The 13810-nt window shown below is 35.7% G+C and overlaps 1 protein-coding gene across 3 annotated transcripts in view; it reads right to left on the minus strand.

The window, feature by feature from the left end:
• mboat2a (membrane bound O-acyltransferase domain containing 2a) overlaps positions 1 to 13810 on the minus strand; it is a 111660-nt gene that overhangs the window by 46622 nt on the left and 51228 nt on the right. For all 3 annotated transcript variants that reach the window (XM_694203.8, XM_073927793.1, XM_073927792.1), the window contains exon 3: positions 4909 to 4986. In XM_694203.8, the coding sequence (XP_699295.3) occupies positions 4909 to 4986 (78 nt within the window). The remainder of the gene's footprint in view (positions 1 to 4908; positions 4987 to 13810) is intronic.

Below are 13810 nucleotides of genomic sequence, written 5' to 3' on the forward strand. Positions count from 1 at the left end.
CATATATATTTATACTGTATATATAATATATATTTTTTCTTTTATATATATATATATATATATATATATATATATATATATATATATATATATATATATATATATATATATATATATATATATATATATATAAAGAAGATATACACACTAACATAATATTTATTGTGTTGAGTTTTCCCAAATAAATCACTTCCAAAAAAAGACTTGACAGGATAACTTATCTAAATGGTTATATAACTTGGTTATCTTGGGGGTTTATTTACTGTATATATTTATTTATGCTTTTATCATCAACTAAATCATAGGTAATGTTTTACAGACTGATTTTTGCAAATGTACTTTTTATGTGTTCCCCCTCTAAACAGGATAATTCATATTTTGCACTTTTACAATTAGAAATTTTAAATATTTTTTTCTAAAACAAGACATCACTTCTATTAATGCCCTTTACCCCCCTCCCAAACCCATATGATTATTAGTTTGTGAATTACATTAAATTACTGCATATGGTAATGTGATTGACAAGTAACAATTTACATATTTTTTTGCATATTTTTGCAATGTAAATAATTGATATTTTTCCCAGCGTACACCATGCCATTCTGCTTTAATAATAAATCATACTTGTTATTTCTAGTTTTTACAGTTTTAAGAAGATTGTACTCTTAAAATGATGTACTGTATATAAATGAAATGCATTAAAAATGTAAATGTTACTGACGAATCAAGAAACATGACATCATCACACTCAAAAAAGCAAAGTTACTTTACTCAAAAAATTGAGCAAACCCATTGCCTTAAAGGTGCTGTATGTAAGTGTTTGACTTTTCTAAAGCCTAAAATACCATAATATGTTTGCAGATATTTAAAAAATATGCTAAGTGAACATTCTTGTTTATCTGAAAAACAACGCTACAGACATTCTGATTTGAAAATGTCTGTTACGTACCGAAAGGCTGTCTTTGTTTTGGTCATTTAACCTGCCCAATGCCAGTTTAGCCATTTATATTTCAGCACCCTGGGTTACCTTGATAGAAAACAGCGTATTTTATTCATTAATTCAGAAAGCCTCTTACATGTGCATCCGTGACCAAAAAGCGACCTCCGGTGGACAGTAGCAGATTTTAAAATGAGAAGCAGAATCAGAGTTCCACATGAGGTTATTAATTAGGAAATATTACAAATATTACAAAAGTAAACATTAGGTGAGCAGGTTACATTGTAACTCCGTGTCCTAACAACATGCTACGTGACAAGACTGGCAGTGATAAGTAATTTGGCTGTTTGCACCAGACAAACATGACAGTAATTTCAATACAGCCATTCAAAAGCAAAGACTAGCGCACTTACTGCACTCCAGTGAAATGATTATGTTTACAATCTAATTAATACATATGAACCATTTTTAACATTATTATATTTACCTGCTGAATGGCTGAAATTTGTTAACATGGCTTGCACTGAGTCACAGTTCTAAAGTTCAAGCTTTAAGTTCAAGTCAAACTTGAATTCATTGTGACTTGAAACTGTTACCTTGACTTAAATTGTTTTAAGTCACGCAAATAATTTATCTTTTTATTACTTCTAAGTCAGTGATTTAGTCACTTTAAGTTAACTCAACTAATCACTTTTTATACTGAAAAATTTAAGTGTTATTAAATTATTAGTGATTTTACTTTTTAACTATCAAAAATGCAAGTGTTGGCAAAGAAAGGTAAAATGTAAAAAGCACATATACACAATCAAATATTGAGTAGCAATCTAGGCTGGTTTTGATGAAAAGTTGAAATTATTCAGAGGTGGTACATGTGCACTGAACCCATCTACACACTACAGCAGCTCTGTGTTGTCTCCTTGACTGATAATGACATCATGGCATTATGCAAACATCTAGGCAGGAGTTCGATGGTCAACCTGTCATCATGACCTTTTCCACAAGCCAAAGTTCACAAACCAAGCTGGCAGATCTGATGTATGGCAGACAATCTGCTGTGTTTGCCAAGGTCAGGTGACCCCGAACAGATAAACTACACTTACAGTACCTAAACCTTGGCGATATGCATTTCTATGGTATTCGAGTCAAGCCATTTTTTTATTTCTAGACTGCTTTATTGAATGCAGATTGTGCCACAGCAGCTTCACAAAGAAAATAGGCAGTAATTGAAAAATTAGGTTTGAAGATATCAATGTGAAACAAGTTCATTTCATTAGACGCATTCAGTTCTACATAAAGCTGATTTTAGAAGTTAGTTGAACAAAAACAATACATTACACAATATATCTCAACTCTGCTTTTATCTACTGTTAGTGACCTTATTCTGCGATGCGGAAATGTGTTTGTTTTTGCCATTGTTTTAGTACGTCCGATTTAATTGCCAATAAGAGAAATGACTAAGATTAATTAATGGTGAAAAACGGTGAAAGTACTTGCTCTCAAAACAAGTGTGTTTAGGACTATACATAAAAAGTAGAATACTATAATAAGAAAATATCAGTTTGCAACATCCAGCAGCATAATGAGCTGTTTTTAACATCTAAAAATCAATGGAAGCGAACAAGATGGGCAGTCCCGAGCCACATGACTGTGCCCTCTTATATGTGAATAATAAGGTCAGTACGACTGTTTCGTTGTTATATTTAGAAGCAAGAATAGTAACGATTGTAGATTTTGGTTGCACGTTATAGTCTAAGAAATAATCAGTTCATGGTTATCACGATTATTATGCATTTATTAATTTCAAAACTACTTGTTTAGAAAACAATGAGAAAACTCCATATATTTTAAAGTGTTATATATTGCTGCTCAGTAACTTAATAATACAGCACAAATTAATAATATAAAAACAAACGATAATCTATTTCTCTTTGGACTTAAAAATGATTAAAAAAATGTTTGGCATTTAAACATAAGTTACAATTTTACACTGAAAATAAATGACAGAATAGTGAATCAATAAATAAATATAAAAATAAAAAATAGTATTGTCTAATGTAAATCTAAGCTACATATTAGCTAAGTATTTCCCTTTCAAAGAGAACAAATGTAGTCAAAGAGCCTCAGTCTGAAAGACACTTTTGATCAACTATGAACTTGTTTGGTATGTTCATGTTGTATTTTTTTCTCCTTGGAGTAGAAACGTGTATGTTTCATACAAAGTATAAAGCTGAACGGACAGCTCTTGTTACATGACTCGCAACTAAAAAAGTGTGAGTGCATCGTGCCACCTGCGCACCGCTTGCACGTCACTCCTAATAAGTATGCAAAAAAAATAACAAACTTGCACACGCAAAAGATGCTACATCTGAATGACCCTTTGTTAATAGCCTCAGCCATAGTTAACCCAGTATGTGTGGGTATTCAATTCAGTGTACAAGCATGGAACTTCAAACCAGCGTACAGCTGGCATAACTGTTTAGTTGCAGCAGCTTGGTTCCGTGCAGAAACGCAGTCTTGAGAAGCATTTAGGCTGTGAATTTACCGTGATGCACAGTTAATAGTGATAGTGGTTATTAGCTGCATCCCTAATAGTTCTTTTTATTTTACGCTGGGTTTCCAAATACAGTTCAAGAAATCGAATCTAAGATGGTCAAAATGCACCGCAGTTCTCTCTTGAATCAGTTATGAGCTCTGTTTTTCACAGCAGATGGTGTGGTATGCTTTAATAACAGCCGTACTCTGCTTGCATCTAATTCCTTACCAGCACCACTTGAACACCCTTTTAAGACCATTCTGAAAGATTTTTTTTAGACTTACACAGGGTTAAACACTAACAATAATGTATCCATATTATATATGATGATTTTTTTCGTATTTCTTAGCAACATACTTTAATGTGTCAAAACAAGAAAACTGTAGTTGTATACACTTTTTTAACATAATATTTCTTTTTTTTTTATGACAAGTTTAACATTGTTAAAAGTGTATTTATTGTGGAGACAATTACATAAGTACGACTTCTATTAGTTTCTTTCTCTGATTAGGGAATTTAATTTGGAAAAATTGTTGTAAAAATGTCTAAATGCTTTTGTAAATTGTATGTCTTTGCAAAAAAAAAAAAAAAAAAAAAAGCTTAAATATAAATTTAAATATAAAAAATAAATGTTTTCTTATGATGGATGGTTTGATGGATGTCGGCTCAATCATGTAGCTTTACTTGGACAGAGGAAAATTAATATTTAACACACATAATGCAATATTTCAGTGAATTTAAGACTCATTAAGGCCTAAAAATTTGTTTTTGAAATTTGAAAGATTTTAAGACTTTTTAAGATCCTATGGACACCCTGTTATGAAGTTAGGAACGGTTTAAGTGAACTACAAGAGTGTTCATGGTGAATTGTGTTTACAATAATCTTGCAACATAAAAGCCAAATTACAAGCCTCAGCTGAACCCACAAGTACTCTTCCTCTTCAGCATTTGAATATAAAAACTAGCCGAAAACTAGTTATAAATAAGCCTAAAGCCTGCTGTTAAAACTAAACCCCCATAAAAGTTAACTAGTTCAATTGTGTCACCCTAGCATTGATTGCTAATCAACATTGATTACTGGTTGCTAATAGTAATAGCACTAGCAAGAGCACTGGAATTTTTTTGTTTCCCCTTTTAGCAGCAGTACGCACACACAGACACATTACCCAACACATAAATCCATTCATCTGACCCCAGATCAGAAGTCGTGAGTCATGATAAAAACAGACTCACTCATTTACCTATGGATGTTTACAGATACTAGTGAAACGGATTGGTTGAAGAGTAGTAAAGATTCATCTTCACCAGACCAATCACGGGGCAGGATGAATAACTGAGTGAACAACTCATGAGACTATTGAGAAAGTTTGACCCTTGTAACACACTTCAGTGGTTTGAGATGAGGATGTTAATGCTGATGGAAGCAGTTGGGACTTACTTGTGCATGTGCTCCACACTTGTGAAGATCATAACGCCGTAAGCCAGACCACTCTGAACCAGAAAGTGTAAGGCATACCTGAAATCAAGCACAAAGAGAACAGGATATCATTTAGGAGAGTCTGGATCCAATCTCATACACTATATACTGTATAACTGCAGGTTAACCACTGTATGTTTATATATTGATGATAACCTCTTTCAACAACTATTTTTTGCTTTAGAATGATAATTATTGTGAAAAGCGCTATAAAAGTAAACTTGAATTGATTTAGTGCTGCACAATATAGTTTCAGCATTGATATAGCAATGTGCGCATCTGCAAAAGTCACATACAATTGAAGTCAGAATTATTAGACCCGTTTATTTTTTTCCCCAATTTTTGTTTAACAGAGAGAAGATTTTTTTCCAACACTTTTCTAAACATAATAGTTTTAATAACTGATTTCTAATAACTGATTTATTTTATCTTTGCCATGACGACAGTAAATAATATTTGACTAGACACTAGACATATTTTCAAGACACTTCTCTACAGCTTAGTCACATTTAAAGGCTTAACTGGGTTAATTAGGTGTACTAGGCAGGTTAGGGCAATTAGGAAGGTTATTGTATAACAATGGTTTGTTCTATAGACTATCGAAAAAAGGGATTAATAATTTTGTCCTTGAAATGCTTTTAAAAAAAATTAAAACTGCTTTTATTCTAGCCAAAATAAACCAAATAAGACATATTCATAATGGCGTTCATGTTTTTTACCATCATGCTTATAAAAAAAAACACCCTAAAAAAAACTGATAGATTTAGCTATCTATACTCCATAACGATAACTTCTGTATAGCAGTCTCCAGCAATCTGACACTTGATGACACTCCAATAACCTGTCAGAAAAAGTCTAGTGGCTGGGAATGACCTTTATACAGTGTCTGCTATAATGTTAATGTTGTGTTTATGTGTTTATATAAATGAATATGGCCAGGATATATATACACAGTAAAGTTACGATCTCATTGTCACATTAGATGACACTCTGTTTCAGGGGCCACGGGAAAGGTGAAGGTGTAAAAAAAATAGAATTGGGATTGGACCATAGTCTTTCTTAGTATGTCTTTAATATAGTATATCTTTATATCTTTAAAAGTATATATTTATGTCTTTCCTTTACATTCTTTTAAAACCTGTTTTAACACATTTTAATCTGTTTTTGATTGTTTTTAAATCATTTTTATTCTTTGTTTTTATATTCTTATACAAATCTTTTGTTATTTCTGTTTATGTGAAGCACTTTGAATTACCATGTATGAAATGTGCCATATAAATAAACTTGCCTTTGTTTTATTTTGATATATTGATTATATGTTAAAAATATATATATTAGTCCAAGAGCCTATTGATCCTTATCTAACAGACTAAACATCCAAAACAGCCAAATGATTTTAATGCTGCTTTACACAAATCAACAAAAGCAACCAAACCACTCAATTACATTTTGTTAGACTTTGCTAATTAACGGAAATGTTTTAGCACTGTTGTGTTGCTTGTTTGAGGTGTCTATTTGACAATTGTGAAAAAAATAACTCTTGTTTGTGTGAGCTTATATAAAATAAAAGTTCCAGACATATTTTTTTTCACAAAAAGAGTAGAGCTTACACATGAAGCTGTAATCAACACCATACAGCAGGAGAAACGAATGTCGCAGCAGAAATCGAGACTCATCAGACCAGACAACTTTTTTTCAATCTTTTATTGTCCAATTTTATGAGCCTGTGTGAATTGTAGCCTCAGTTTTCTGTTCTTAGCTGACAGGAGTGGGACCCGGTGTGGCCTTCTGCTGTAGCCCATCTGCCTCAAGTTTGAACGTGTTGAACATTCAGAGATGCTCTTCTATATACCTCGGTTGTAACGAGTGGTTATTTGAGTTTCTGTTGCCTTTCTATCAGCTGGAACCAGTCTGGCCATTCTCCATGACCTCTGGCATCAACAAGGCATTTTCGCCCACAGAACTGCCGCCCACTGGATATTTTCTCTTTTTCAGGCCATTCTCTGTAAACCCTAGAGATAGTTGTGTGTGAAAATCCCAGTAGATCAACAGTTTCTAAAATACTCAGACCGTGTCCGTCTGGCACCAACAACCATGCCATGTTTAAAGACACTTAAATCACCTTTCTTCCCTATTCTGCTGCTTGGTTTAAACTGCAGCAGATCATCTTGACCATGTCTACATGCCTAAATGCATTGAGTTGCTGCCATGTGATTGACTGATTAGAAAATTGTGTTAAAGAGCAGTTGGACATATGTACCTAATAAAGTGGCCAATGAGTGTATACTGAAGAATGTTGGGAAAAAAACAGTCATTGGGCTGTTTTTCAAGCTATGGATTTTTCAGCAATCATCAAAATATTTTGTTTTTTGTTCTACTGACGAAAAGAATTCGTAAAAGTTTAAAACAACTTAAGTGTGAGTACATGGAATAATATTTTATCTGTGTGAACTATCCCTTCATAATTTTTTAATAGACTTATTTATGAGAAGACTTCTGTCTGTGGTAAACATAACTTTAGAATTTAGCTTATGAACATATTAGACACACTCGTATGAAAAATGTGAAATATGTTTTATGAAATACATATAAGTCAAGTTTCCAATTAATAACCAGACAACAATGTTTGGGTGAGTCTGCACTGTTTTTGTTACAGAACAAAATGTTCAAGTATCAGTAAGTTTTGTTTGCAACAGACTTTATTCTACTCCACAACTGAAACCCCTATCATAAAACGACACATCAGGAAAATCTTAAGGAAACTAACAGCAATATCTGACGTCAATCAAGCTACTCTATTGTGACCAGCAATACGTTTAAAAAAAGAGAGGGGGAAAGACGCCTAAACATCAAAGAATGGTCTTATATGACATGTCATATCTGCCAAGTGTTCTGCTGCTATAAACTATGATTTGATGAAAAAATAATCAAAATTTATTGTACCATTAAATAAAAAGCTTAAAATCCATGAAACTACATTTTAGAAGTTTATAATGATACCAGCCCAGGCTCAATGGAAATGCCTCAGCGTACTTTTTGTTGCGTTTCAAGAATTCAGCTGATGATTTATAATAAGCTTATTTGGCATGCTGTCCTGGGAGAGAGCTTTGAGCTCAGGTGATCCTCCAGCCCAGACTTTCCTCTTGTTCACAGGACGAGAGGGGAGATTGAGCTCAGGTAGGTCTCAAAAACTCCCCTGTTGATGTGGCTAAAGGTGAACTGCTTTAAGAAGGAAAAATACTGACGCTCTGAGCTAGACTATGGTGCCCAATTGGCTTTGTCAGTTTTAGTCAGTTTAGTCAGTTTTCATATGACGCATGTCTTCAGATGGTGGGAGAAAACCGGGGAACCCGGGGGAAACCCATGCGGACACAGAAAGGACACACCTGTACTCATACAAACTCTGCACAGAAACACCAACAGGCCCGGCAAGGACCAGAGCCGGTGGTGTTCTGCTGGGCAACAGTGCTAACCACTGGGCTGCTGTGCCACCCAATCTAGGTAAAGGGGGAGGAGAATGAGAGCAAGGGGTGTTTTTACCAGACGAAGATGGTTGTATAATGAACACTTGTTTATAGTGTTATTTATATTGACTTAGGAATCATCTGATTTGAGGATCATGTATCAGCTAATGCAGGACTATCTGTGGTTAATCATAAGCACGTGATCCTCTTGAAATTAGTTTATAACTTCACAACGTGAAATACATTCCTCCAGGTACTTTTCTGTCAGATGACAAATATTTTGAAAAATATTGGAAACCTGTATACATTGACCTACTGTGGAAGTCAATGGTTATAGGTTTTACTCATTCATTCATTCATTGTCTTTTCAGCTTAGTCCCTTTATTAATTTGGGGTCGCCACAACAGAATGAACCGCCAACTTATCCGTATGCCCTTCCAGCTGCAACCCATCACTGGGAAACACTCAACACTCTCATTCACACTCATACACTACGGAGAATTTTAGCTTACCCAATTCACCTGAACCACATGTCTTTGGATTGTGGGGAAAACCGGAGCATATAGCGACCTTCTTGCTGTGAGGCGACAGCACTACCTACTGCGTCACCGCGTCACCGGGTTACAGGTTTTAGATTTCTTCAAAATTTGTGTTCAACAGAACAAAGAAACTCATAAAGGTTTATAATCACTTGAGGAAGGAGTAAATAGTCAGTTTATTTTAATTTTTGGCCAAACTATCCCTGTAAATTAAAGCTTTCTAACTTGTTGTGATAAATGCAACAGGAATATTTATTTACTTTAGAGAAGTTTGTGATTTGCGTCACATGATTTTTGTGCTTTTTTGGGGTGAGTCAGAATGAACTGCCACGTTAATAGTCATGAATAAACAAAGGCCAGTGGTCAAGGTCAGGACTTTTTGTCAAATAACACATTGTGTTTTTATGAAACTCAAATATATATCCCAAGAACACATGTAATATAAAGCATGCAGGATATAGGACCTTTGTATCAACACTTTAGCTTTTTTTTTTGTTAATTCTTGCTTATTTAAAATTTAAAAAAAAATAATAAAAAAAAATCACAACACCAGGGTAAGTAAAGAATGATTCGTTTCTTATTCTTGGTAAACGTTCCCTTTAACAGTGTCCTATCTTAACCTGTAGACTACACTGCATACTATATGTGATGCTAAAAAGGAAGGTTGTTTGATGGGTGGAGAAAGCAAAAGCATTTTGATGAAAGATTAAGAATACTTACACTGATGAATCGCAAACAATAACACTAGAAAGAGTGTTTATTGGAGTAAATGAGCCAAATGAGTCTCTGCTGGACAAAGAGTAAAGAAAAATCACACTGCCACATGATAACAGCTGATTTCACACACCAACACACACACACACAAACTGCTACACAACCAAAGACATCTGCCTGATTTACAATATTCAGACAGTCGTCGTATTTTTATTAATTTATTTTTTGTTAGACAACATGATAATTTATTTCTTTTAAATCTAAAAGACATCTACTTCTGCTCTTATCTTGGGTAACTTCACTGTTTTAGAGGTCTTGCATAATAACTTCCTGTGTGTTTTGGGTAGACTGACGTCTGCTAAGAGAGATGCAATACACTGTGCTTATGTTTTTTTACAGTAATAGTCAGCTTAAGCATGACTCCTACTTTAACAATTTTAAAAAGTGTGTGCAATTTAAATCACACACCTCTGAAAGAAAAACTACTTGTGATATGATGATTACATGAATTTGTCCTGTCTTTATTAAGTGTAACTACTTTTCAAATGCAACCTCTCTTTATGTTAGAATCAAATTTTTTATAATAGGAATTCTGCATATATTTTCACCCATGAGGAAAAGAAAAATCTTTCACCAAGCAATGTGGTCTCAGAATTTTGGACACTACTTTTAATTTTTTTAATGTATTTTTGTGATACTCTATGAATAATAATAATAATAATAATAACAATAATAATTCCAACATTTATATAGGGCTTTTCTAGACACACAAAGCGCTTTACACATTGGGGGGAATAAACCTGGATGACGCAACAGAAGTGATGAAGCCAATTATGATATGGGGATGGTTAGGAGGCCATAATGGAAAGAGGCCAGTGAGTAAATTTGGCCAGGGTGCCGGGGTTAAACCCCTACTCTTTTTCGAAGGATATTTTCAGATTTTTAACGACCACAGAGAATCAGGACCTCGGTTTAACGTCTCACCCGAAAGACGGCACTCACTGAGCAGTAGAGTCCCCTTCACTATACTAGGGCGTTAGGACCCATACAGACCGCAGGTTTCAAATTATACACAGAAAGGCCAACTGACCCAGCCGAGGCACGAACCAGCAACCTTCTTGCTGTGAAGCGACAGCACTACCTATTGCGCAACCATGTGGCCCATATACTCCATAATAGCCGCGTTTCGACTATCGCGCCTAAAGCGAGCGAGCCAGGGCGAGCCAAGGCCAGTGGCGTTTCCACTGTCACTTCCGGGGCCTAATCGGGCCAAAGCGGGGCTTTCTCGGGGCCAACGGCCAGCCTTTTTCGGCCCGCCGAATACCTTGGGCCAAGGAGGGCCAGCCGGGGCTTCGGGGCGGAGTGAAAGGAGAGGCGGGCACAGTTTTCCGGTCGCACTCGAGTACATGCGCCAAACAAATAAATAAATAAGGGAAAGAAAACATCTGGAACAAATTATAGGCTGGGGTCTTTTTTGCATATGATCGCCCTTAAGTTTCTCTTTTAAATGTAAGGCTGTTGCATAAAATGATCTTTCTTTGCTGCATCTTTGATGTTTCAATAACGCATAATAATCTTTACACCATAAAGACACAGCAGACAGTAAAGGTTTTCAAGAGGTTTTGTCAAGTTTAATAAGTGTGTTTTTGCACGTTTAAATGCCTGTGTATGTGTGTGAGACCGAAAAAAGCGCTCCATTCATAGCTCTGTTGATGCCGCGAGCGGCTTTTTTCTTTTATTTTTATTGTTTTAATTTATTTTAGAGATAATACACTTTATGAATACAACATTAGGACATTAAACTTTACAAATTTCATGTCCACTGTTGTAGGCTCAAAACAATAGTGTCATATCTAGATAAAATAGCCCTATATTGAAATAATTTAAAGAAGTACAAATATTAGATAGCCCTATAATAAAATCACATTAAATAAATAAACCAATATAAAACTAACAAAAGCTATAGCTATAACAATTAGGTACTATATCAAACTGTTTCAAATTTATATTAAACTTTCATTTTTCAAAAGCCTCTTTGAAAAAAGATTTTAAATATTTTCTAAAAAACTAAAAATAAATAAACACCGGAAAATGTTTTAAATATTAATTATAAAGTATTTGGATACGATGAAATTAATCAAATCATGCAAACAGAGCATTTTCGGGGTGAGTGAACGCAGAAACTAGGCAACCTTTTTTTCTGTCTGCAGCCGCGCAGCACTTTTTTGACGGGGAAAACTGCAAGTTCAAAATGTGTTCTGTGTCCTCAAACAAGTGTGTATGTTTTTATATAACGTGGTAAAATTAAAAAAGGACATTTTAAATACATAAAGAGCTTTATAGTGCATAGCTGCTGAGCGCAACGAAATATAGGCTCTATTTTATTACGTGCTGCTCTTATGTGCTGAAACACTGAACACTTTCCTTTACTTAAGATATAATAAGCAACATCTTTAAATAAAGGGAATCACCTATTAAGTGTCATAAAGCCTATAGGGGGAAAAATCATGTTTCAGTTCTCTCCGGAGCATTTGGGATGAATGTTGGACAGATTCTGTCTAGAAGATGTTATAAAAAACATTTTATATCGAGTTATTAACGGAGAATTTTATAATGTGGTATTATATTATGGATGTGTGCGCTCCCTGCGCTCCGGGTCCCTCCGTTGGTGGCAAGACCACTGGATTTCGATGCCAGTCGGTCGGCGAGTAAATGAATATGATGAATGAAAACACACAGGCATGTGCGTATAGACATGCGTTGTACTGCTGTACAGTAACGTGTCATTTGTTTGTTTTGGTTGTCCTAATTTTAATAGTTTCGTGATGATGTGATGGTGTGCTTTATCTGCATGATTCTCGCTGAAGTGGGCGGTTTGAGTGACGTTCGATTCGGGGGATGTTCTGGGGGCGGGGTTTGCGTGACGCGCTGCGAGCTACTAGCCCCACAGTGGAAACGCGACATGATTTCGGCCTCACTGCTCAACCTCCCGGGCGATTGGCCCGGCCTGGCCCGATATAAGCCCTGGCTCGCACTGGCCTGATAGTGGAAATGCGGCTAATGACAATGTGAAAAAAGATTTTTTTAAATTGTTGCAAAATTATTACAAATAAAAAAGCTGTAAAATCACATGTACATAAGTATTGACTGCCTTTGATGTGAAGCTCTAAATTGGCCTCAGGCACATTCTGTTTCCAATAATTATTCTTGAGATGTTTCAACAGCTTAATTGGAGTTCACCTGTGGTAAATTCAGTTGATTGGACATGATTTGAAAAGGCATACACCTGTCTATATAAGATCCCAGGGTTGACAATGCATGTCAAAGCACAAACCAAGCATGAAGAAAAAGAAATTGTCTGTAGACCTCCTAGACAGGATTGTCTCGAGGTAAAAGGCTGGGGAAGGTTACAAAAAAAAATTCTGCTGCTCTGAAAGTTCCAATGAGCACAGTGGCCTCCATCATATGTAAGTAAAAAAAGTTTGACACTAACAGGGCTCTTCCTAGAGCTCACCGGCCATATAAGCTGAGTGATCGGGGAAGAAGGGCCTTAGTCAAAGAGGTGATCTATAACCCGATGGTCACTCTCGCTGAGCTCCAGCGTTCTTCTGTGGAGAGATGAGAACCTTACAGAAGGACAACCATCTGTGCAGTAATCCACCAATCAGACCTGTATGGTAGAATTGCCAGACAGAAGTCTGGAATTTGCCAAAAGGCATCTGAAGGACTCTCAGACCATAAGTAACAAAATTCTGTGGTCTGATGAGACTAAACTTGAACTCTTTGGAGTGAATGCCGGCGTTACATTTGGAGAAAACCAGGCACCGCTAGTCACCAGGCTAATACCATCCCTACAGTGAAGCATAGTGGTGGCAGCATCATGCTGTAGGGATGTTTTTAAGCAGCAGGAACTGGAAGAGTAGTCAGGATAGAGGGAAAGATGAATGCAGCAATGTACAGAGACATCCTGAATGAAAACCTGCTTCAGAGTGCTCTTGACCTCAGACTGGGGCGACAGTTCATCTTCCAGCAGGACAATAACCCAAAGCACACCGTCAAAATATCAGTGGAGTGCCTTCACAACAACTCAATAAATGTCCTTGAGTGGCCCAGCCAGAGGCCGGACCTAAATCCTATTGAACATCT

The sequence above is a fragment of the Danio rerio genome, chromosome 17 (genome assembly GCF_049306965.1).
Source record: "Danio rerio strain Tuebingen ecotype United States chromosome 17, GRCz12tu, whole genome shotgun sequence".
In the NCBI taxonomy this organism is placed as follows: Eukaryota; Metazoa; Chordata; class Actinopteri; order Cypriniformes; family Danionidae; genus Danio; species Danio rerio.